Raw genomic sequence first — 26,916 nt, forward strand, 5'->3', positions numbered from 1 at the left:
AATTACATAAATGACATTTCTAAAGCACAGTAGAACATATGAATCTTGTCGTATTTTTGCCAAAAAAAAAGAAGAGAATAAAAGAGTCAAAGAGAAAAAATAGACAGAAAGGAATAAAGAATTTCCATTTCCATTAAAAAATTGAAATTACACACTCATAAATAATTATAATCATATTAAAAAAGTTTATGAAAATGAATGCCTTCAAATCATTTACACATACATGCATACACAAAACCACACACAATGAAAAAGAAAATAACGTAAACTGTTTGTTTGATGCAATGAAGAGCATCAAAGTTTTGACTTCTGCACTTTTTAGCAAAAATATTTATCTCTGACTTTTCTTCAGAAGAAAATTGCAAAAATATAAAGAAAAGATAATGTACTTCTATACATTGACTATAAAGGTACCTTAGTAAAAAATTTATAAAGAAAAAAAAATCCTTTCATTAATCTTTAAAAGAAAAAAAAAATCTTTAAACCCATTTAAATTGCCTAGCGAAAGTTAAATTTCTAAAAATAAAGAATATAGAATGTTAGACGAAATTTACATTGAATTCATGTTAAAATTCACATTTGCATATTTATAAGCTCCTTTCATAAACATTTCATACTTTTTAAATTTTTTAAAGAATCGGTTCTTCATCATGCTCCAGAAACTCCAATTCCTTGAATTTTCTTTCCACAATAGACTTTAATGCACAGTCTTATTTTCGATTTGAAAATATATACCAGCCTAAGTTTTCAAATTTGTTTTGTGAAAAGCTCCATAAGAATACAAAAATAAAATATCTTAACAATTATTTAATACCTATTAGGGTATTGTGTTGATAGTCATTTTGGAGCTTTAAAAGTCAGATAACTTAATTCCACTTTTCTAAAAATTCAATGATCTTTTTATAGATTAGATTTTTTCCAAATAAAGACTTTCTTTATTAAATTTCACATTTCATAAAAAAAAACTGCGATTTTTGACAAAGAATTTCACACAAGTTTATAAAGCTAAAATATTTATTAATTAAGATGAAATAAGAATGAAAAAAAAGAGACGAGATCAATCTAAGTTTTTATGAAATGATGAGAATTTTAAGAAATTAAAAAGTAGTAGAATGAAATATAAGTTATTATTGCGGGAGGAAGGTTTTCTGTTAGGTAATAAAATAAAATAAATTGTAAAAAAAAACTTATGCCCGTTAAATAAGGCACGCAACGGCTTTAAAAGCTCTCATGCCGTAAAATATAAAATAATTTTATTTGAGGGGCACGGCTTTAAGACAAAAAAAAATAAAATAAAAAAATAATATTAAATAAATTTTAGATGAAAATCCTTCCTCACTTGCAGCAGAAATATTTACATTTAATATAAAGAAAATTAAAGAAAATACCACTTTTAAAGAAAATTTATTCTATACACATAATATAATGGAGTAACGAAAGGGAAAGACAGGCTTCTTCCTACACCTTGCATTGAAGCAATCCATTCTGTTTGTTTGAGATCTAAAAAGGTTTATATAAAATTTATTTTGGAGCAAGATAAACAGTTCCTGAAGGATTAATATTTAAATGTCTTGTATCTTAGGAGGATTCTTTAAATTTTGAATGCTTCAGGGAGTTTTTCATATGTTTTAAAGTTAGTAACAAAAATTTCATAGTCATCTCTGGTTTTAAAACATAAAGTAAAATTAAAAAGATACAGGGAATTAAACAAAGAACTGAAAAGTAAAGAGTTCACATGTACTTAATCAAAAAATTTCATTATAAAACTTTCAACTCATCACAAAAATATGTTGCACTAAAAATTTCACGCGTATAATTGAAACAATTCTTATTTGACAAATTCTTTCAGTTTGTAACTACGCAACAATTTCTACAAACTTCAAAAAAAATTCCAACAAGAAAAACCTCTGAACCATAAATTTTTATTTGTTCTCAAAAAGTTGGAATAAATTTCTCAAATATATCAGGAAGGAACAAGCTTCTTGCCTCTTTTAAAGTTTCCTAATTTCTTTAATGAGAATAATGAAGAAAAAATAAGAAATGGGAGAAAAAAAATATTAAATGAGGTAGAAAAATTTCATTGCAAGGAGATTTAAAAACACACGAAGAAAAAATGAAGAAGTTTCGCAAAGAATTTCTTAAAATAAGAACAAGTCTTAGGAACAAGAGTTGATTAGATTGAATGCTTATGAAAAGGTAGCTTAAAAAAGCGTGACAGGACTGAAAAGCTACGCCAATTCTAAAGAAAAACTTTTTATTCTTGTTTTATTTCACTTAACCTCAAACTTTTTCCTTTTACTAAAACAGAAGAAAAATAATCAAATACTTATAAGAGGGAATGGAAAATTTCATGCAGAAAAAATAGCAAGTTCAATAATCAAACACAGGATTAAAGGAATTTAGTGATGGGTTAGACATCTTAGAATTGATAGAACTTTTTGAGTTCTCACGTACTGACTCATCACTAAAATTTCTGCAAAGAATACAGTGAAAAGAAGTGACGTAACATGATAGCATGTGACAAAGGACATAAAATGCAGTGTGTATAGGTTTTAAATGTTCTGTGATATTCACACATGATTAAAAAAATTAATAAAAAAAAATAACAAAAAAGTTGAAAAATGCCCCATTAAAGTTGATAAAAACACTTCAAACACATTAAGCATAACAAAACATTATGTTACACATTTAAAGATTATTAATTAATCTTTAGAAATAAATGATGAAAGATGGTAAAGAACACATTATTAATTAATGCATATTTTAAATGAATTAAATAAATTAATTAGTCGCATTAACAAGTGAAATATCAATTAATAAAAAAAACATTATTTAGTGCAAATTTCTTTCAAATTATTGAAGAATCACTCAAATAAATAAATTTAATTATAAAAAAATGATGAATGAAGATAAAAAAAATCCATTACAAATTTTAAAATGAAAATTCAAATAAAAATGAATTCAAGACGAATTTCAGAAAATAAAAGTTGTAATTTCTTTCTCTTTATGCATACTTGTTGACATACAAATTTCTTTCACAATCACATAAAACAAACATTTGAAAATATCTATATAATATTCATGTCATTCATATTTAAACAAGTTGTTATCTTCAGATCTTTCAATATATTCAATTGTTATCATTTTTATTTAGAGTTTATTTAGACTAAATTTTTTTCATCATTACTTTCAATCAACCCCGATCGACACAAGTTTTTCATGACATCCGAATGGCAATTTTTATGGCAGTTAACATGATCGGGCAATTTTTTTGCCAATAATATTACTCAGAGTCCGAAGTCGACACAAATTTTATTAAAGTCAAAAAGATTTTTTCATTTGAGTCGACTTCGATCTCTGATGTATATTACTTTAGCTAAATTTATGAACTTGTGGTTAAAAAAATTTTGATGCATTTATTATTTGTTAAGTAATTGATCTAGACAATGAAAGATCAATTACTGTTTGATTTCTATTATAGTTTTGAAAGTAATGATTCAAATTTCATTCATTATTAATTTACCATCTAATTATTTTCTTCAAAAAATTTGATGTTAAGGTGAGTTTCTTAGAAAAAATTCAAAAAGAAACTTGCACCTCTCAAATTTCAATTTAAACCTTTAATATTTCTTCTAAAATAAAATCATAATAAGTCCTTAAAATGTTCATCTTATAAACTTTAATCAAGAATATTTGTTTTATATGAAAATCATAGCACATTTAATCACAATCAAACACGCAAAAACCATAAAACCATAAATCCTTCATTTCGTTAATGATAAATCAATTAATTCTAACAAATTGTTGTGTTTCGCAAATATAAAATGCGGAAGAAAAGAGTTTTTATTTTTTATTTTGTTTTTGTTATTTCTAAATGTATTTCATTAAAGCTTACGAACCTACAACCAATTTTTTAATAGTTCAAAATGATCATTTTTAATGCCTAATAATTTTGTGTGCCATTAAATTTTAGTTATCATCTTTGAGTGACACATAATTTGTAAATCTTGCCATGCATTTTTGCAAATAAATGCCAAAATTCTTTCATATTATTTGGTCAACAAATTCAGTGTCACTCTGATTTTTCATTAGCTCCAAAAATTATCATTTTGAATTCTTTTAGTCTGTATAATCCTAGATTGATAAATTGTTTTCTATTTCATTTATAAAATTTTTAAAATATGGAGCATAAAAAACATAAAATGAATAAAAAACTTAATGATAGTTAAGAATAAGAAGTAAATAATAAAAAAAATCAAAAGAGGGTCTTAAGATGAGTTTGCGTTGGTGTCAGACATAGAATAACATTAATTTACATAACATTTACATTACATGAATATTATGTGTGGGGAAAAATAGAAAGATAAAAAAAAATTGAGTAAAAAACTAGTTTGGAAGTTGAAAGATTGAATTTTGAGCCTAAAAATGATGAATATTTAACAAAAAATTTATGTAAATATATATTCTGTTAAAAATTGGAAATTTAAGGAAATAATGATGCATATATGCTATTATGAAACTAGGTGGGAAACTAGTCCTCAGAAAAGAAAAAAAAAAAAACAGAAAAACTATTAAAAAATATTTTAGTTTGTAGAAAACAAAAAAAAATGAAGATGAAAGAAATCTACGGATACAGAATCGATTTCATATTTGCTCCATTTTATCTAATTCATTTATAATCAACAGATCATTTTATTTTATACATTATTCTTGTTTCTTCTATGTGTATCAATATATATATTTCATGTAATTGTGCAAACAAATCCTACATTAATTCTACTAGCATGTGACTTGGTGACTTAAATGAATTTGAATTTCAAGTAAGTCTCCAATCACATTCATTATCACCGCTATCATATTCAAATCAATATATTTTACACCTCTTCAATATGTTTTGCGTTCTTATCCCATTTCTTTCTCTCATTCCATCATGATGCAATAAAAAATCAAGAAATGCTGAAACACAAAAAATTTAATCAATAATTTTAATTATTTTCTTTAAAATGTTTAATTTTTTTATTTTTTAAAATATAATATAGATTCAAAGTTTATTTTTGTTGTTGAATTAGATGAAAATTTAATATATAAATGATATAGAGTTATGGTGAAGAAGAATTATTGATTAAATTTTAATAAATGCAAAAATTTTTGTCACATGTTTTTTAATTCAAATTTTTGAAGAGGAAAATTTAAGGACGAAGTTTTTGATGCTATAATTAAAAAAAATTGTTACCATTGATAAAAAATACTACATTATGCTATTACATAACACATTATTATATATAACCAACCTTTAATCATAAGTAAAAAGGAATGAAAAAAAAATTGAAAATTTATTATTTTTTTGATGAGAAAATCAAAACAAAAAGGTTTATTGAAAAATTAAATAAAAAATTTAAAACACACAAAATTTCTTACCATTTATCATGTTTCATTTTCATACAACTAGCCCTATATGATTAATATTTCACCATCTTTTTTATTTTTTTAATTTTTATTTATATTTTTTTTTTTTTCTTATATCAAGGTACAACCGACATTTATTTCATATTGCATGAGCTCAGCAAGAAAAACTCTAAATCATGCTTTCGATGTTATTTCAACTCACTTTTACACTTCTTGCTGCTTAACAATAGTAAACTTAATTTCAAGGATTGGATGTTATGGTGAACAATTTTAATAAAATTGAAAAACTTCACAGTTAGAAAATAGCTAAGGCTACAAAAATTCAAGCTTAATTGAAATTAGAACTATAGCATCCAATCTATAGCATCTTTTGTTGATAAAAAATCAAAAATCTCTTCAAAATTACAAAAGTATTTATGAAGTATAAACATTTCATAAATTTATCTTCTTCATTCGCTTATCATATTCTTAAAATACAAAATTTCATTCATATCTTGCTTATTTTTTCTACTTATTAATCTATTCATCTGAGATAGACGAAGATGCATCCTGAACAATGATTTTTGATTTAAATGACTGCATTAATATTGATGAAAATTGATTGAAACTGATTTTAAAAATTTTTCAGGTGAAAATATTTTCAGAATTATTTAAATGTCTATACATTAAATAAGGTAAAAGTTTTACGATCACATTTTTATTACAGTCCTGAATAATATAGTCAAGTAGTTTATAATTGAGTTTGAGAGTAGTTATGGGCGTTTCGTGTCTGCATAAGGTGCAACATTCATAAAACATTGTGACGACAGGTGAAATTCTACCTACTTTAAGATAAAGGTAAATTTTTGCGGAAAACAATGGCGCATTAATATTTAAGAATATTTTGTTTACATCAAGTTTTGTCGCCTTAAAATTTAAATAATTTTAATTTAATTTACTCTACTTAAGTCAGTGTTGATTTCTTGTCTTTAACTTCGAAAAGTCAAATCTTGCAAATTCAATGTTTTAAAAAAATCTGCAATAGATTTTATCTTAAGGTTATAAATATTAAATTTCTAATTGAGCAAACAAATTTTTAAGATAATTGAAATTTTCAAAAATTATTTGCTTTTCAGGTGCTTTTAGGGTGAACTCTCAATGTTTCTAAACTGTATTATTAATATATTCTGACTGCTTAAAATGAAATATTGTGTAAATTAGTTAAGTGTAGGTAGTATTCTTTTATCTTCTATTTGGAATTGTTTAAAGAAGCTAGCACAACTTGTGAGCTCGGTTTACGATGTTTGAACTCCCGTGACTAGAATGGACCTGAATGCATACTGAATTATTATAACAAGGGCTGAAAGAGTTTTTTTATAAAAGAAAGAAGATTATGTCCTCAGGTAAGCTTATATAATACAATATAGAATTAAGGAATTTAGTTTTAACTTAAAAATTATATTAAAAGTTGGCAAATGATTTAAGAATGAATAAAAGTGCTGTAAGAAAATTAATAAAATTCTATAATCTGCAAAAAATTTAATTTGTTGTTCTTAATTTTATTACAGTTATTAATAAATTTTCAGACATAAAGTTAAAAATTATCGGAATTTTGGTTGATCTAATTTTCAAATGCTAATAAAATGATATTTGCTTCAAATGTAATGAATTAGCCAAAATAAAAGTTATTTGTTAATGATTAAAATTTGTTGAAAAAAAAGAACTTAAAATTTCTCTAACTTGATGATTTGATGTTAAAATAAAGCTTGTTTTTAATTCTAATTTTTGTTAAAGTAACATAAAAAATTGTAAGAGCATTTTTGAGCTCAATCTTAATAAAGTCTAACAGAAGAAGTTTTTCCTTTCACAAATTTATATAATGTGAATAAAATGCCAGTAGACATAACTGCCACGAAGGGAATTATGGCGACGGATAATTTTGGTTCCTCTTCAAATGATCTTTCCTTGAGTTTCATCATCTCTAAATCATTTACTCCGACCAAAGGATTTTTAAAATTTTTTGATGAAATAATTTCATTATCCGTATCCAAAATAATTTTATTTTCTTCAGAATCACCACGAAAGGACTCAACATGTCGACGTAATTCTTTTGACAAATTAATTCCTTCCGAAATTGTTGTCACGACTTCTTCAAAGGTCTCGATTACTGTTGTCATGGTAATTGAGCCATCTTCAGTTACCGGGTCATCATTACTTAATTGCCGTCCTTTAAATTCATAAGTAAGTTCAATTCCATCGGGATTGTCTTTCTTTTTAATTTCATGAACGGTTGAGTCTTTAAAAATCTCCTCGGGCAAAACATTTGGTCTTTGAGTAACAGGAAATTCGAGACTTCTTAAATCCATTTTCTCATCACTTAAATCTTCTTTTCCTAAATTTTCAGCTTCAACTTCTTCCGAACTCGTAGAAGGACTTTCAACTTTTTTCTTTTCAATTTTCTCCTTTTCCTCTTTGCTGTCATTTTCTTCAGATGATTTACTTGGTAACGATTGTTGACTCGATTCTTCACTTGATGATGACTTTTTAGAGTCAGTTTCGCTTCCTATTTGATTATTAATAGTTACATCTACATTTACTTCAACAATTTCCGTTTTTGTCTCGTAAAACTGTTCTGCGACTGGAGTTGTTTGTGAAATTAAAGGAGTTGCTGTTAAATGTTCAATGGTTGTTGTCTGTGGTATTTCTGTTGTAATAAATGAATCATCATTGTTTAATGATCTTCCGTAGATGGCGACGTATTCCAAAGTTTCACGCAATGTGTCAACAGGATTAACATCATCTTCATCTTCAGTTTTCTTTTCCTTAAAGAAACTATCTGGCTCAGTTGTTTCTTCACCTGGTTGGATTAAATCTTCATTTGGGATTCCTACAAAACCAGCAAATTTGTCATTTAAGTCAGTTGAATTTTCTTCTTTTGCTTCACGATGACGATCTTTTGGAATTATTTCAATTGGATCTATATCCATGTTTAATACTGGAATCGGAACCGATGTTGTATGTTCATTTGGTTTTGATTCAGAATTGACTTCATACACAATATGTTCTAGAACTTCTACAATTTCAGGATTTAGAACTAATGTATGATCAGTAAAAGCTTCTTCCGGAACAATTGTTGTAAATTCAAATTGATTTTCATTTTGATGAACTAATTGCTCTACCAATTGGACTTGTAAATTTTCCTTATCGTGAATATTCAATTCTGCTGATTCGTTACGAACTTCGGCGATATTTTCATTAGCCTGGGGTAAAGCAATCAATTTTCTTTCATAATTTGGATCATATTCTGTTCCGATATTCGTGTTTTCTGTTGTCTCATCGTCATCCTTCATAATTTGATTTAGTTGAAGTTCATTTTCGAACTCTTTTTTTACTTCCGGATCTGGTATTTCAATTTTATCAATTAAGGATTTTCCACCTGCATCAGGATCATTGATACCAACATCTTCATCATCATCCGTAGAACTTCGTTTTTGCAATGTAAATTCATTTTCAGTTTCCTTTCCATACATGCCTTCATACTTTTCAACCAAATCCACAAATGAAGCTACTGGTTCAGCAACAATTTCCTGATCTACTATAACTAAGGATGCTTCCGTTGGCAAATTTATTTCACTAATTACAATTGAGTTTAATTTTTCATCATTACTTAAAATTGGAATAGAATTTGTTACTTGAAAACTAATAAATGGAAGGAAAAACACCCAAAACTTCATTTTTCAAATATTTTCACTATTCACTAAAAAATAAACTGTTGTGTTCTCGATGACTGCCGATTCAGAAATGATGAGATTTTTCTGTCTTAAAATAACAAAATGCACATGAATTTTTGAAAACTACCTGCATTATCATTAAAGAGGAAGTACTTAAAATGGAGTTGAAAAGGGATTTAAATGATTCATTTAAAACTGTTTTACAGATAACCACATACTTTAATTTACGTCATGTACTTTACCTGGAAGTATGACAAATCCTTCAATGTTTATCATATTACCGAATCTATGTATCATGATAAGCATGTAAGTGCTTTAAGGAGCATTAATCATTTTTGTTTAAGCCTAATTGTCTTATAGGCGACATTGTACTTAAGAGAAAACGTTATTTAAATGAATTGTAAAATCATAAAAAATTTATGGAGGGTTGAATTATTTTTGAAGCCATTCTATATTACTCAACGTTTTTTAAAAATTTGAAATAATTTTTGCAGCAATGCTGCTTTTTTCCATCAACTGTCAAGAAAATTTCAAAAATCTCAGAGGGGATTGCATTTTTTTACAGTAGAACTCGCGATATCGAGACATCAAGTTTTATACATAACACAGTATGAACAGCTATATAAAAGGGGGTCATAAAGCTAGTTCTTACTGTAGTGATGATTTGGAAGTTGTGATTTGGAACTAAATAAGTTTTAACTTAAAACAAACCCTAAAGCAATATAATTCAGTACTTAGTTGATTCAGTTTTAATTCAAACGGTGTCGAGAATCAATCTCAAATAAAATTATTCAAGTGTCTAGTTTAAAAAGGCACAAAAAAGGTAAATTCCTACATATCGGCAAATATCTGTTTTTGTTTTGATTCGTGTTTGTTTGATATTTTTGATAAAGCTAAATTAAATCTCTTATCATTTGATAATAAAAACAAATTTTTGTATTTTTTCATTCCGATATTAAATAAGTTAGTGAAATAATCAACGAATCTAAGTAAATAATATAAATAAAATAAACATTTGCAAATGCATACAAGCGATTTAAGGAAGAATAAGAAGATTTACATCATAATCACAACATATTTCCTTCATTTACAAAAGAAAAATTTTCTCTGCTGTTTCCTCATAATCGAACTCTGTTATAATATAAAAAACATGTTTTTGCTCTTAGCATTTATATCTTAAATTCCCATATGTGCATCAGCTAAAAAAAGAGCAGTTTTTCTTATTATTCTATATTGTTGGAGCATTTAACATGCACTATCGTTTTATCTCCACATCAATCTTACATCCTTCGTTTTATAAACTTTTCCAACTCTTTACTACTAAAAGCAGCATAAAACTTCCATTAAAATCTGCTTCTGGAAAAATCTCTATGCCATTAACATATGAATGTGTGTATACATAATGTACCGCACATTTGACACAATTTGACATTTTTGATAAGACAAAAATCCATGCTCTCTCGCACTAGAGTTCATTGAATAACCCAGAATTTTTTTGTTTTTATTTCAATTTCTAGAAATTTTCTTCTTTCTATAAATAAACACACAACAGAAGATCAAAATGATCCGAAACTACCAGTATGTCATTTTCCTATTCACAATCATCTCCATAGCAGCAAGTGCAGTACCAAAGACAGAAGAAGGAAAGCGTGTATTGGACCACGATTTTCAACAACATTTAGGTGAAGAACATAGTAAACAGTATGATCACGAGCAATTTTTGGGAGAAGATCAAGCAAAAACGTTTGATCAACTTGCTCCAGAAGAGAGTCGTAGACGTTTAGGGTATGCTTGCTTTATTTTAATCTTAATTTTTTTATTCGCCTGGTTTTAATCCAAAATTAATTTTTCATGCATCGCTTATAATGACATGTGCATGCGATACAATTTAAAATAACAAGAAGAGGAAATGAACTATATTATCGCACAAGATTTAAATTACTTTATATATTTTCTTCAAATTACACTTCGTTTTTCATTTACTGTATTTATTTAATTCATTGCAGCATAATTGTTGATAAAATAGATACAAATAAGGATGGATTTGTTGACTTAAGTGAATTAAAGGCATGGATTCAATTTACCCAAAGACGATATATTGAAGATGATGTTGAAAGACAGGTTTGTAAAACATAACTTAAATTTAGTAATGATTTTAATTAAAATCCCTTTTCTTTTTTCGATGAACATTAGTGGAGGTCCCATAACCCAGATAATAATGATACAATTCATTGGGATGTATACAGAAAAAATGTCTATGGATTTATGGAAGAAATGGACCCAGCTGATTTAGAAAAGGAAGACAATGGATTCTCATACAAGGCTATGCTCACTCGTGATCGAAGAAGATGGAGTGTTGCTGATCGTGATGGAGATGATTCATTAACAAGAGAAGAATTCACATCATTTTTACATCCAGAAGAAAGCGAATTCATGCGCGATGTTGTAGTGTCTGAGACAGTTGAGGATATCGATAAGGATAATGATGGAAAAATTTCTGTAGAAGAATACATTGGAGACATGTATCGCGTAACAGACGATGATGCTGAAGAACCTGAATGGGTTAAACATGAGAGAGAAACATTCAAGACATTTAGAGATAAGGATCATGATGGATTTTTAAATAATGAGGAAGTAAGAGAATGGATTATTCCACATGACTTCGACCATGCTGAAGCAGAAAGCAAACATTTAATTTATGAAGCGGATGCAGACTCAGATGAAAAATTAACCAAAGAAGAAATACTCAGCAAATATGATGTGTTCGTTGGATCACAAGCAACCGATTTCGGTGAGTTTAGCAGAAACATTAGAATAGAGGTTTCAACTTCTTCTTTCAAATGCTACATAATACTCGAAAATTGTACATTTGTGCAGATTGTTGAAAGAAGACCTCTAATTACAATACATACATACTAATATTTGCTTTTTAACACAGGTGAGGCTCTTGTGAGACATGACGAATTCTAAACTATCAATGATGAACTCAACAATTTTGAATATAAGAAGAGCCAGTAGATCAAACTAAGAAATGAAAATCTATTATTAATATTTAAAATGATTAATTATAATAATTGTAGTAGATAGGGTGCTTAAAAAATGTAAAAACAATATTTTTGATAAAATGAAGAAACTATTATAAATTTGGTTATTCGTGACCGACAAAGGCGCATTTTCCCCGCATAGAGTTAAAATGTATAAAAAACCTATGATCAAAACATGACTAAAAAACTCTAAATTTTAACCTATTTGGTCCAAAAACTAAAAAAATTTACCTACTTAGTTTCCTAATTAAGCTTAAATAGGAGAAGTAGTTAGGAGACACACTAAAGTTGGACACAGGGATGAAATGCGAACAATGGCGTCTTTTTTAATCAGAAAAATCGCTGTAAAATTATAACTTTGTAGCACATAATGAGATATGTCAATGATGAAAAAGAATCTCATTAAGAATCATTTTAGATTAAAAAGACTAAAAATTATCTATAGAAATGCAAATTTTTTCAATTATTTTCATTTTCATACTAATTTTTCTTGATATTTATTTTTCTGTCGCAATGGCATTTTGAGTGGAAGAACTTGTGGAAAGTTATGCACACAGCGAGCAGAGCAGACAGTTCCAATTAATTTAATTATCTGTTATTATTTTATCTAAATGAAAGAAAAAGAATTCTCGGTACTCTTTGATTTAATTGCACACTATATGTAGATATAAATTATGCTCCTTTATTTTAATTAATAATAGTTTAAATTGCACTCAGCAAAAAGGAACTTCACTTCTATAATAATACAAAAATGTGCCAAAGTCAAGTTGAAAGAAATTATGAAAAATTTTTAATTAAAATAATGAAAAATTTTTCTCATCTCTTTTAATTAAATGTTTAATCAGTGATTCCTTTTCTTTTTTTGTGTTCTAATGATCGAGCTCTCATGATACTCTGCCATCGCTTTTTAAGATTTTTTTTACAGAAACAAAAGCTAAAACAATTCTACAATAAAAACACTAATTAATAAGATTTATTTTATAAACCAGTTTATTTTGTTAATAAATCGAATTTTTTGACTAATTATCATTAAATAATTGATATTTCCTTTTCATGACACAAACATCATAAATCAATGAGCGTAAATCATCGATGTGAAAGCAGTTGAGGCTGAAAATTTGGAAAACAAAATTTCCAAAACATTTCACATTATAAAAGTATTTTATATGTGTATATGTGTGCGACGAATTGTGTGGAAAATATGTGAACGCTCAAAATGACAGGATGTGAGGATTTATGAAAGCAACAAGTTTAATTTACCAACTATATATATGAGTATAAATCTTCTGAGGATTGACTTTTTCAAAAAATAAGGATCTTGTCTTCAAAAAAAAAATGGATACGATAGAACCAAAAATGTAAACACTTAAGGAAGCAGCACAAGCAATTATTATTCTAAGAATTTTTCTATTTCATGATTTTCATTTTCATCCCATCTATTCCGCTACATAAAAAACGGTCCATAGAGGAAGAAAAGATGTGTACATATAAAAAAATTGTGATGGAAAAAGGCAAAAAAGGACAAAAAATAGAGAGAGGGATGGATATGAGGAGAACAAGAAATTTCATATAAAAACCGAACATAAATAATAAAAGAAAAGTCATTAAATTCGGTAAAAATTTCTGGCGATGATATCGGAGAATGGAAACGAGAAGTAGGAATTTTTATAGTCCAATTACGATTATTAGGAATTTAATTTGATGGGACGTTCAAGTGTGTGAATGATGTGTGTGATGGAATGACGAGAATGAGATAATTTTCCTTACTCGCCTTTTGCTCAATGTGTAAAAAGATCTCATGTGGAAAAATGTGTGTATGCTCTACAATATAAGAAGGAAGGCAAAAAATAAAGAAAAAGGAAATAAGAGGAGAAAGAAATTTGTCAACTTAATCGCTTTACACATATACACTTGCATACTTTCTAGCAACCTCTCTCCATTTCCTCCATCTACTTTCACTTTTTTTTGTTGTTAGGAAAAAATTTAATTTTCTTTTATGAGTTAGCTGAGAGAGATATATGTGTGTCCATAGAATAAGATGTGGATCATTTATATCGATATCAATATTATAGTGCCTCATTATTACCTTACACATATACACAATGGTATGCATTTATTGGTGTTTCTCTCATTTACGTTTTGGGTGTGTAGGGAGCACTTTTTTGATATTTTAATATACACACATGGGTCATAATATAGAACTACCTTCCCATCACTTAAATTGATTGTTATTATTATTTTCATTTTCATTTTTTTGTAATATGAACTTATTGAAAATTATGTACAGCTGGGAAAGGAGATTAGAAAGGATTAGAATTTGTTGAGCTTAGCATTAGAAACTATTTAATTAGCATCGAAATCATCAAGAAAATAGCATGACTTTTTAAGAACATTAAAAACTGAAGTACGACAATAATAAAAAGGAATTCTTATAAAAAGGAATCTTTTTACATTCAATTAATTCGAAGGAAAATTGCTAAAAAATTCCATCACAATTCGAATAAAAAATAGAAAAGGAAAGAATGAATTGGAAAGGGAAAATGTGGAAATCAACAAAAGCTAAGAGGTTGGATGAAGAAGAAAAATATTTTAATGGTGTGGGGAGGAAAGCGAAAATATGTTATTTTTTAATTAAATCAAAATCAAAAATGCCTTTTTTATGCTGAAAACAACAGCATGAAAAAAAAATCATCATTTTAATCCGCAATTTAATTTAATTTCATTTCCCATTTCCCTTTTTAATGGTTTTATGAATATAAATATATGTCTGGCTGCAGCTTTTGTACATGAATATTTTTATATGTGTAGGTATGTGAAAATTAAAAGAATGGGGTTGAAGTTAATATCAGAAGACATTAAAGAGCAAGAAATCCATAAGAAATATTAAAAAAAGACGTAACCAAGCAAGGACCAACCTGCTCGATTAGTGTAGGGAAGGATATCCCGGATAAGTTGAAAAGCTAGTCCCAGTAATACTAATACCCTCCGTGTATTGGAATGATGTTCAATCTAATTATTTTCTTCATGAAAACACTACACCAAATGCTTCCTTAATATGATAAAATAAATTTCAGCTGTTCATTCACTTCCACATGAGTCGCAGCAACAATAACATCCAAAAGTCAATGTGGGTGGTGCAGAGGATCATTATAATATTTTTAATTACACAATTCATGAACACAGAAAAATAATAATTTATATTTAATGCAGAAAGATGATGAAAATGAAATAATGCTTGTGGGGTTTATGAGCATGATGGAATGAAATTAAAAAATTCTATTATTTACCAAAGTACAAAATTATGAAATAATGAGATGCTGACGTTCAAAATCCCTGTTTTCAACATAAAGAGAAGATAATTAAATTTTTTCGTATACAATTTTAATAGTCAGTTCGCTCAATTATAAGTTGAACACATTATTTTTTTATATATGCTTGGAATGCTGAATACAAAAAGTGGGTAAGGTGCATTATGAAAATTGTGAGTGAATTACAAGAACCATTGAGAGAAGAAAAATTAATTTTATTTTTCAACACACATCGAAAAAATGTAAAATAAACCATGAAGAGTGTGTTTGTAAATTAATTATAATATGTAGTATCATTCGAGTTGTTTATTCATTGAGGTTTTCACTTTTAATCTACTCGGGTGATGAATGAAAATTTTAATAATTAAATGCACTTGTGTTAATTAAAAAAGGTTTAAGGTACGTTCATGAATGAATAAAATTGTATTACTCTATTTCTAAAGAGTTATGCTTTGCAAAATATTTCCATTAGTTTAATGAAGTAATGTGCAAAGAGTTTTATTTTATTGGATAATTTTGTTAGAGCTTAAGTTATAGCGAAACTAAACAGAATGTGTCATGAAAACCCAGGCATGGATACGGTAATTTTCTTCAGGAACAAAATGAGACTCTAGACAGAGACGTAGCCAGAAATTTTTAAGGATGAAGTTTCAAAAGAATAAAGAATATCAAAACTTCAAAAGTTACCCCTGGCTTTGCCTCTACGCCCCTGTGGCTAGATGAAAATAATTTACGAGTTTTTCAAAAAGTAATTAATAAATTAACGACCTTGGCCGACACTGAATATATCTCAACTTTTTTGAGTTGCATTAGTTAATTGCAACAATTTTATCCTTATTGCGCATGCAATCAAAACAGCGTTATCTCAATATTTTCATTATTTTATTTTAATCATGCAGCAAACATAAAATTTTAAGGAAGAACCGGGTATATTATTCAACAATGTCTAAACACAAAAGCCCAAATGATACAATTGAACTCATTACAAGATAATAATTTTATTAGCAGATTTTTATAAGGCCACTATAGCCTTAACAATTAGGCTGTTCATTTATTATTACTGAAATTTCGGGTGAAATCTTCTTCAAACAATTTTTTCATCGTTCAAGAACAGGAACAATGTACACCCAAGATAAAGAAATTATGGAAAATGCTTCAATAGAAGAAGAAAATATGAGGCGTGCTGCTTCTGCTGCAATCAACCACCACCACCTCCGAGTAAACTTTTATTTTTAATTAAAAAACTTCGTTTTATTCATCTTTATTGTTTCTCATTTCCCTTCTTTCTCATTTTTCCTCCTTATTGACTCATTGTATGAGCATTTCTCTCTCGCTTTTTTCCATATTGTGTACTCACTTTCCTTTCTTTTTTCTTCGTTGTCTTTCCCATTGTTGCTGTCTTTAATTGACGGGGAGGTTGAGATATCTTGAGAATACAACAAAAAAATACTTTTATTTAATTTTCTGTTCTGTCTTTTAAGCACAATCATTAAAAAATTATTCTTATAGTTTCACTTTGAATGGCTGGCTGGCAGAGTAAGGTATCAAAGAGTAAGGAACTATCGAGTTACTGGTTTATCAATTTCCGAGTGAACAAAAGTACATTAGAAATACCTTCGGTAATAAATTATTATTATTATTATTATTATTTTTCATACAAGAATTGCAATATTTAGTTGATTTCCAAAAAATATTTCCATACCTGCTAACTATGATATCCAAAAATTCATTATTATAATTATCTAAGTACCGTTGTACAAATTGGATGGATTTTTATTCGATCACTGATTGCTGAGCAAAATCAGATACATAAATGCGCTTATGTCCCCTATTATAATTTTCGAGATTTTTTTTTAATTCAGCAACAAAATAATCATTATCCATTTCATTCCCTCTCTTTCCCATTCTCAGGTTTTTTTTTTCTTCTTTGGTGATTATCTTCCTCATTTTCATTAATGGTTATTGCTATTGCTAGTATCGTATTAAAATTCAATGAAACTTTTCTTTCCTCTACTCTGCTTCCTTCTCCTTTCCATTTTCTTGATTTTTTTTGCCACGAGTTTCGGTTATCTACACGGCAAAATCTAAATTAATTAAGCAGACGAAAAAATCTCATTAACGTAAATAATAATTAGTTTTTTTTTTCTTTTCTTTTCTGTGAGCAGTTGATGTAACATCCTCTTTTCCTCTCCTTGTGTATTCTCCGTTTATTATGTGTTCTTTTTATGCGGATTGCTTTTTATTGTCCTAACTGCTTTACATGTGAATGTGAATGTAAGTAAGTCAGTAAGGAAAAGCAATGGCAACATCCATTGTATTATACGATTATATTTTAGTCTTACATTTTCTTGGTTGCTTCTTTATTTTTTAATATTCCAAAATATTCCATTATGTACTGTCCATAATTACGACCATGCTATGTTTTTGCTTGAAGCATTTTATAGCATCTTGTGTCTGCTGCAGGGTCTGCTGGTTTTTGATGATCTCGAACAGACGAGCAGCATGCTCATGAGTATGTATGCTCACCAAAATTAGTATGATCATTAACATTTATTAAGTTCACTCATGAGCATGCTCATTTAGGTGAGTGTGCTCATTGTCTGTCACTTTTTCATACAAAATCCGAATCGACTTGGAGTTCTAAAATTAAATACAAAATCTTCATTGAAAAAAAAGTATAAGCGCTTAAAAATGCAACTGAATTGAATTTTACTACTTATAAGTGGAGACAAAAAAAAATAAAAACATTTAATCCTTTTCATGTGTCCGCATTTTGTGACCATAAAAATAATCTCTTATTTTCCTTTATTTAATTACAGATGAAAATTAAAAAAGGAAGAACAAACATAAATGCATTTTTCACCCACTTAACTTTTAAACAGGTCAGTTAACATAAAAATCCTCATTCAAAGACAAAATAAAAAATACAAAGTTATATACACGTATACAATACATTAAAATCCTTAAAAGAAAAGCAGAAATTAATTTTCCGCTCATTTTCCTACGACCAAATTCGTAATGAAGTTAGAATGGAGGATTCTACCTATTCACTTTTACCCTTCCCACTGCTGCCGAATGCCACCGAAATTGAAAAAAAAAAAAGAATTGGAGGAAAAAAGTAGAAAAAGTTTCTTGATTTTGCTTTTATATGCTGTTCCTTTTCTCATCCTCTCATGAAGTATGAAGTAATGTAGACGTAGATTCTTCTTGTTTTATTATTTGTTGTTCCTCAAAAAAAAAAGTATAGGTAGGAGTAGGTGGATGATGATGATGTTGAGTATGAGTCATTTTCATTAAAGTATGAGACAGTGTAGATAGGGTGGAGCTGAAAGAAGAGAATAAGAAAAGAAAATGTGGTGAAAAATACGCTTGCATCCAACGGCGTCTAATTAAAAATTATAATTGGAAATTGTAAGAGAGTGTAATTAAAATTAATTAATTATAATTTCTCGAAATGGTTGCGATGAGAGTTCATTGTAAGTAGAACAAGAAGTATGGGAAGAGTGTAATAGAGCTTTAGATGATGATGATGAAGAAAGAGAAGGAAAACAGCAAAAATTTTCAATTATTTTTTGGATGAGAAATTTCTAATTATTTTTTTCCTTGTGTGCACTGTAAGTAGATGTTGTTGAATGTTGAATGTATAAATTTTATAAAACTTTTTTTTTCAGTTTCTTACATTAAAACTGGGATGTTGAACATAAAATTTATTTACTATGAAAAATATTTTCTTTTCTACGCTCTTCTTCATCTAGTTCTTTTTTTCTCTATCTCATCTTGGGTTAAATTAAAAAGTTGACTTGAAATTGAAAAATTCTTCTTTGAGGATATAAAGAAGATTTAACGCCGCTTTTCTTTTAAACTTTTCCATTTACTCCTTGCTGATTTTTGAAAAATGGATAAATTCTTTTGATGAATTTATTGTGAGAATTACTTTTCCAAATCGTTCTTAAATAATTAATAAATTAACTACATTAGTAAAGCAATGCTCGAACTTCGACTATATATAATGGATATAATTCCACGCCATGTGCACGTTTATGTGCTTTCTTGGAGTAATATCCCACCAAGCATGGCGAGAAGATTTTAATTTAACGGTTATTCTTGCATCTATGGATATTGATATTTAATTGTGAATTTCAAAATTAAAGTAACAACCTAAATTTGCAGGAATTTAGTGAAAATTTAATGGTAACCTTATCTCTAAGTTATAAATAGCTTGAATTGAAATTGATATGTAATTTTTACAAAGTATATGGTTCTTAGAAAGGAACAGATTTCAAACTACAAAATCATTATTTAATTTTCAAATTAATAAAGATTCTCAACTCATTTTAAGAAAAATTAGGCATAAATTATTTCATGTGACAGATAAATGAATTAAAATTTTCAATTCGGCTTTTAATTAAAACTCTCGGAGCGAAAATTCATTTACAAAAGACAATTATGCTTTGAATAATGACATTCCTATACTTTTATGTTAAGCATAAAACTTTCTCGACAAAAAGGAAACCATCCATAAATTATTAAAGAATTTCACAGAATTTCATAAGTTAACGAGAACATGTTTTTCATTAAAATTTCTATCCTCGATGATATTACCCTACCAACTTGTCACAAATTCTAATAAAATTTAATTAAAATTGCTCCACATCTTCTTTTCTGTCAAACACAACAAAAACTAGAAGATCATGAAACATATAACATTGAATAAATTTCAAATTCTATGATCCTAACTCACTCATAAAACCAACACTCTCAAAAAAGCACAAGAAAAAAATCCAATTTTCCATTCATCTCACTTGATGTTTTTTTTTTGTTCCTGCAACATTTTTGTTTATATTTCAATTTTTATATGTTTTGTGTGTGTAAATTAAAAAATGGCAAAAATTAATAACATGCATATCATATGACGATGACATGAAAATTTTCCTTTTTTGTGTGCGCCACTTTCATGTCATTTCACTCATTTTTCTCGTATACTCATATTGTTTGATGACAGAAGGTAAATTATGACTCCATTTTTGTGCCCAACTGCCATTTGCCTGCTGGATTTTTTTTCAATTTAATATTTTTTTGAATATGTCTCATACTTCAACATTCCTTTCTCGTTTGTTGCATGAATATGCCTTCACAAATTTTCAGTACCAGTAGCTTTTTTTTTCTCTTGTGCGTCAATCATCAACTTGATTGACATTTGAATTAATTTTCGGTCGCGTTTGTTTTGTATAATATTCGTGAAAAAATTTAATTAAAATCGCGATATGATAACTCAATTTCATTATTTTCTGTGAAATAATCTTTTTTTTTCATGAAATGCGTTTGAAACACCTCTAAGTGCGTGTGTTTATTTTGGGATGAGTGGGGTGTAGAAAATTTCATCATGCTTAATTTTATTGTTTCGTGATTACTGTGCGTGTCAAAAAATTTTCAAATTAGAATACAAATTAATTTATCTCCGTTCTCAGAAATTTAAAATTATACGGTTATAATCCTTTTTGGTTATAATTCAGCATATTGACATGAATATTACAATTTAACTGTACATTTATTGGAATTTAAAAATGTTATCTTCACGAGTTATCTCCAAATTTTAACAAAAATCACACGTTAAGATTTTGTATTAATTCAAGACCACTTGTAGATTTAGAGCACATTCATATCATGTGTTGTTTGTGTGTAAACAAAAACCAGTAGGGCAGTGTTTTTTAATGCTTGAATGTAACTTAGCAACCACTGAGGATATAAACAAAACTGTTTTCTAGGTTGAATGGACATTTATTTTATATTGTTGCCAATTTATTGGATAATTAGTTACAAAGTATTGAATTCAACTGCATCACGGCTAAATTAAGACTGAATCTGAAAAATTGCTCACACAAATTTTCAATTGAAAATGGAGGAAAAGTAAGTAATTTTATAAAATAAATTAATTTTAAAATTCTAACCTTGCATTTAAATAAAATAGAAAAAGTATTCATTGGCTTGATGCACTGTCTGATGGCTCAGCAGGTCTTACAACAATATCATCTTGTTTAACTGTATGTGATTTAAGGTGTGATAGTTACTATAAACTTATTGCGGCAGAAGTTCCATTGTCTCTTGAGAATAAGCCAGCACGTTTGAGAGTTTACAAAGGCAATCAAGTTGTAAATGATCAAGCACTTCCTGGGTATCCAAGTTCCGTTCAAAGCCTTTATATTGATGAAATTGAACCGAAAATGCCAAGTAAATCTCATTAAAATTGATTTTCAATTATAATTTTGAATTAAAATCGTTTCCTTTCATGTATACTTTGGTATATATTTCCAGTAATTGCGGTAAGCGTTGGACCATCAATACTCTTTTATCGAAATATGAAGCCATATTTCAAATATACAATGCCGAGTTTGATGATTGAACCATTGGAGGAGGAAATATGGAAAAAATTGTCAGTTGAACGACAAGCAAATTATGAAAAATTAATCAATGATCTTAAATCGACAATGAACATTTCACAAATGTCGACATTATCTCAAAAATTGATATCATTATGTGAATCTGAACGAGAAGATTTTATACGAGAAAATTCAGAGCCGAAACTCGAAAGATTGCCGGGTATTGTTTGCATGACAACAATTTTCAAGAATATCGAGGAAGAAAAAGAACCAAATTGCTTAATTATTGCCACAGAAGCAAGCGATATATTCATTATAGATCCGCAAAATTTTAGTATTCTGCACGAAGCTCGTGCTTGTAGTTTTAAAGCCACGCCAGATCTAATTTCAGCAAGTGGCTCCTATCAAAATGACTTCAAAATTATTATATCATCTCGTGAAGGCTCAATTTGCATACTCAGAAAAGGATGGCTTGAGGGACGTGAAATTGTTAAACTGGAAAAACCAGCAACGTCTATGTCATTATTGCAAATTGATCAAACAATTGTCGTTTTGAGTAATTCACTTATGTGCTATTCGAAGAAAGGAAAAATGTTGTGGTCATTGAATATGCCTGAGGCTGTAACATGCATGACGCCTGTCTCTTTACCACATTTAGGGGTTTCATTGGTAAAATTTTCATGATATTAATTTCAGACAATAATATTTGCATTTTGAGGTTTGATAAAATTTTATAGATATACAATACCATTGGTCTTTTGGTTAGTAAGAATGTCTGTCGACATGCTGCATGCATCTATTTTTATCATAACTCAAAGCAGAAATCAATTAAATTTTTTTTAAAACGCCTCTGATTTGCTCATTAAGGAAACTTAATTTTTTCCCAAATTCGTCAAAGGTATGCATTGCGCTGGCAAATGGATTAGTCCAATTTTACTCACATAAAAAGCTTGTAGATGAATTTAACATTAACGGATCTGTTATAGCAATGTATTTTGGAAAACTCGGGCTTGAAGAGCAAGTACTTGTTTTAGTTACAAGAAGTATGTTTTTCAACAATAATTTTCATACAATTAGTAATGAGCATATTTTTCAGGCGGCTCGTTGCTGATAAAAATCCTCAAAAGGACTGCTGACTTTTCAAAACCTTTAGAAACTGAAGATACACATGAAGAAGAATCAACAAGTTTAAGTATTCCAAAGAAATCAAAAATATTTCTCGAACAAATGGAACGTGAACGTGAAAATGCGGCAGCTATTCATAATATTTTTCAAAGTGAACTATGGCGAATGCGTCTAGAAGCAGCAAAAGTGACAGTTGATATTTTGAGAACTGGCGATTCAACATTTTCTGGAGATTTGCAGACACCATTAAAGTTATTGGTAAGTTCGTGGACATCTTGAAAATATCATTTCAACAAAATGATTTGTATTTGTAGGCACAAGTTGATGGCTTAGGTCCAGATTTCCTTTTGACTTTAACATTAGAAAATATTTCCGCAACAAAAATAATCACGAATTTGGCAATAATCTTACATGCAAATCCAAATCATTATAAAATTGAGAGAATGTATGCAGAATTGACACCGCTGGTTCCAGGTAAATAATTTGAACTTACTTTTTATGATACGGTGTGAATATGTCTACATTGGGTTTCTACCCAATATACTAGCTTAATTAATAAATTTGTCATTCATATAGGCATCCCTTTAATTACCGATTTCAACGTAAGAATACAATTAACATCGGAAAATATACTCCCTATGGATATGACTCTAGAGAACTCAATAGTTCGTGTTTTAATTGTGAAGGATAAACTTGCAAAACCATTGATTGCATCTACGGTTGTACTGCCGCAACCAGAACTACAAATGCTCGGCACAGTTTAATTTATTTTCTTGTTAATAAGCATAAATAAACAGAGTGTATGTAAAAAGAAAGGAAAATAATTTAAATTCATTCTAAATAAAATGCAGAAAAATTTCCTTTGTTGATACGGTTTTTTTTTCTTCATCTAAAGCACTCCCATGTTCATAATTCAGCTGTTTGAGTTAAGCCAATTAGTGCATTGTAGTAGAAAAATTTATGATTTATGTGCATCATGAGAATTTTATTGAAACGCTTTTGATGTTCTCTCAATTATGAACTTCATTTAACTGAATGTATACATAAATTTATGTATATGTAAGGATAGAAATGATAGAGCTTATTACTCTAGATGTGTGAGAATTTTTTTAAAAGTTCTATAATATATGTATGTACATACATACGTGTATATAAATATGGAAGCAATAAATATTGTAGAGCTATGAGTGTATAGGGAATGCAATTACGCTCAAAAACTCTCTCCTTTTTTCAGTCATCGTCGTCGTCGTCGTTTCTACTCTGTCTTGTTTTTAATTATACTGCATCATCACGATGATACTGCAACTATTAATTATCAACTATGATCCCTGCTACCCATTTTAATACTACAAGCTCTCCTCATTCTTTTCATGCTCCATTGCCTATTGTAAAATTAAATGAAATGAATTGAATGTACACGACTGGGCAAAAATAGACAGTAATGGAAATATGAAGAGAATGAGAATTGTTCTTTTTATTTTCAGTCTATAGCAGCGAAATGTAGCTGAAAATTAAAATCATTTTACATGTGAAAAATAATGAAATAATAATTGGAATGAGACTGATGATGTTGAGGTGCTGCTAATAAATCAGTTTCTGCTGTTCTCTTTTTTTGAATACACTTTTATGTCCTGATGGGATGAAAAAGGTTTCTCTATAAATTGTATCTCTCTTATCGTCATATATGTGATCTCAATTGTTTTCATGCGTGATTGGCAAAAATGAATATTGTACATACTTTTGTGTATGAACATTGATGAATTATGAGCCAATTTAACAGCTTTTCAATGTATAATGACTCTGATGCCTCTCATTCAGAGTCGTTACTCACTCCCACGTGCTTTTCATGTTCAATATTTTTTCATCATCATCATAATTTTTTCCACGCTTTTTCATCATCAAACGATTGTCCTTATTTCATAGTGACTGCCAAATAATAGTAGCTTCACTTGCATCATTTCTGCAACAATGTGTACATATATACACAGTCATATAGCCTCGGAAAATTGTGAACATGCACACAAAATTGTCCCTCTGAGCCATGATATGATATTAAATTATTTCATATCTGCTTGTTTGCATTCATAAAAGCATAAAATATTGATTTCAATATGCATGAGAGTATCTATCACTATATACATCACACTACTCAACGAGTTAAATTTGATCAAATTGAACTTTCAATATGTGTATTCTCCACCTCTCTCAACTTTTATCGTCTATTCACTCATATGTACAATGTGTGTATTGTACTGTTCAAAAGAGCATAATGATATGATTCGATTGATGTTTATAATATAAATTTGTAGTTTCAAGTAAATATGCATTGAAATTTTGTTGTGATATGATTTTAATGCAGAGGTGGGCAACATTTGTGCTGACAAAAAATTCAAAATATTACCCAATTTTTTAAAAATTGATGCTGCATTGAGTTATTTTATTAATGCGCCTCAAAAAATTTAAAAAAGCTGTCCACCATTGTTTTAAAGTCACTTTGTTTATCTATTTGTTTGGATAGTCAAACTTATCCATCCAATTTTTTCTTTCGGAAACTTTTTTACTACATTTCTGAATATTTTATAACAGCAACAACAATCTCATAAACTAATTTTAGTAAGACTAAGTTGGATCTTTGATAGTCCTGTATGCTACTGGATCTTACATTTTTATATTGGGAATACAATCACTGAAAAAATTAGTAACTGTACGAAAATGGATGAAACAGTACGAGTGCAGTCGATTTTTGACCTTATAAGCATGTTTGTTGAAAATCCTTGAATCTGAGAATTATTTTTGTTTACCTACTTCTTTGAAAGTTATTAGAATCTCAATTAAGCCACGACTATCTTTCCTAATGATACATATTTTGTTAAAATTATTTATTTTTACCCAAATTTTTTAAATCATTAAGATAAGTAAATAAAATAAATACTTATTTTAGGATTACTTACTTACTTACTTCGCTGGCCGTACAGATCAGTTGTGATCCATGGCCTCCCGCAGATGTCGCCTATAACTGGTTCTATCGCCGGCTTCCGCCTGCCAATTGCCAATACCAAATGCAATGCTGTCTCTATCAACAGCTTCCTTCCAGGAGTTTTTCGGTCTACCTCGAGCTCTCTTACCATCCACAAAATCTGATTTAAAGACTTTATTTAGTGGAGCTTCTGCAGGTCTTCTGATAATATGCCCAGCCCATCGGAGCCTGTTTACTTTGACTCTTTTTATAATATCAGCCTCACCATACAGCTGATACAGTTCCGCATTACTCCTACATTTGTATTGGTCTCCTTCCTTCTTAGGTCCAAAGACTACTCTTAGAATCCTCCTCTCAAAAACTCCAATTGCATGTTCGTCTGCAGCCGTCATATTCCATGACTCAGCACCATATAACACTACCGGTCGGATGAGCGTCTTGTATATCGTTAATTTGGCATGCCTTGAGATTTTCCTTGACGTTAGAATATGTCTTACTGAATAATATGCTCGCTGGGCTGCCAAAATTCTTCGCTTAATCTCCAGTGTTGTGTCGTAGTTATTGCTAATAATGGATCCCAAGTAGACAAAATCATTGACTACTTCGAATTTCTTATCACCAATAACTAGATGAGATCCCACAAGCTTCCTTGATCTCTCCGTTGCAGCGACCATGAGAAACTTCGTTTTATCCTCATTGACACGTAGTCCAATCTTGTTAGCTTCTCGTTCCAACCTAGAGTACGCATCGGTAACGGACCTAATGTTCCTACCAACAATGTCCACGTCATCAGCAAAACCCAGCAACTGGATGGATTTTGTGAAAATCGTTCCGTTCAATTCCAACTTGGCTCTCCTGAAAACACCTTCCAGTGCGATATTAAACAGCTTCGTAGAAAGTTCATCGCCTTGTCTCAGTCCAATTTTGCACTCAAAAAGGCCCGATGTTGAGTCTTGAACCTTCACACTG

At 28.9% G+C, this 26,916-nt stretch overlaps 3 protein-coding genes across 3 annotated transcripts; 2 read left to right on the forward strand and 1 right to left on the reverse strand.

Annotated features, from left to right (window-relative positions):
- Positions 1-7,217: 7,217 nt before the first annotated feature.
- On the reverse strand, positions 7,218-9,119 carry LOC139095765 (enolase-phosphatase E1-like). Its single transcript, XM_070647230.1, has one exon. The coding sequence runs from the start codon at positions 9,117-9,119 to the stop codon at positions 7,218-7,220; it is 1,902 nt and encodes a 633-aa protein (XP_070503331.1).
- A 640-nt stretch (positions 9,120-9,759) lies between these two features.
- On the forward strand, positions 9,760-12,614 carry scf (Calumenin scf). Its single transcript, XM_070647403.1, has 5 exons — positions 9,760-9,939; positions 10,634-10,901; positions 11,123-11,237; positions 11,310-11,907; positions 12,055-12,614. Exons 2-5 carry the CDS (start codon positions 10,678-10,680, stop codon positions 12,084-12,086), a joined length of 969 nt encoding a protein of 322 aa, XP_070503504.1. The 5' UTR covers positions 9,760-9,939; positions 10,634-10,677; the 3' UTR covers positions 12,087-12,614.
- An 8,650-nt stretch (positions 12,615-21,264) lies between these two features.
- BBS1 (Bardet-Biedl syndrome 1) lies at positions 21,265-23,839 on the forward strand. Its single transcript, XM_070647840.1, has 7 exons — positions 21,265-21,375; positions 21,437-21,696; positions 21,781-22,514; positions 22,744-22,888; positions 22,942-23,228; positions 23,285-23,444; positions 23,547-23,839. The coding sequence occupies exons 1-7, from the start codon at positions 21,365-21,367 to the stop codon at positions 23,732-23,734; spliced, it is 1,785 nt and encodes a 594-aa protein (XP_070503941.1). The 5' UTR covers positions 21,265-21,364; the 3' UTR covers positions 23,735-23,839.
- The last annotated feature ends 3,077 nt before the right edge of the window (positions 23,840-26,916 follow it).

This window comes from Chironomus tepperi, unplaced genomic scaffold (genome assembly GCF_022539635.2).
Source record: "Chironomus tepperi strain 1889 unplaced genomic scaffold, CSIRO-AGI_Ctep_v1 contig_376, whole genome shotgun sequence".
In the NCBI taxonomy this organism is placed as follows: domain Eukaryota; kingdom Metazoa; phylum Arthropoda; class Insecta; order Diptera; family Chironomidae; genus Chironomus; species Chironomus tepperi.

Excerpts from the sequence above, each read along its gene's own strand:
- LOC139095765 (XM_070647230.1), bottom strand. The coding sequence starts at position 9,119 with ATGAAGTTTTGGGTGTTTTTCCTTCCATTTATTAGTTTTCAAGTAACA.
- scf (XM_070647403.1), top strand. The coding sequence starts at position 10,678 with ATGATCCGAAACTACCAGTATGTCATTTTCCTATTCACAATCATCTCC. Across the intron at positions 10,902-11,122 it reads GAGAGTCGTAGACGTTTAGG|CATAATTGTTGATAAAATAG; the intron begins GTATGCTTGCTT and ends AATTCATTGCAG. Across the intron at positions 11,238-11,309 it reads AAGATGATGTTGAAAGACAG|TGGAGGTCCCATAACCCAGA; the intron begins GTTTGTAAAACA and ends GATGAACATTAG.
- BBS1 (XM_070647840.1), top strand. Across the intron at positions 22,889-22,941 it reads ACTTGTTTTAGTTACAAGAA|GCGGCTCGTTGCTGATAAAA; the intron begins GTATGTTTTTCA and ends CATATTTTTCAG. Across the intron at positions 23,229-23,284 it reads AGACACCATTAAAGTTATTG|GCACAAGTTGATGGCTTAGG; the intron begins GTAAGTTCGTGG and ends TTGTATTTGTAG.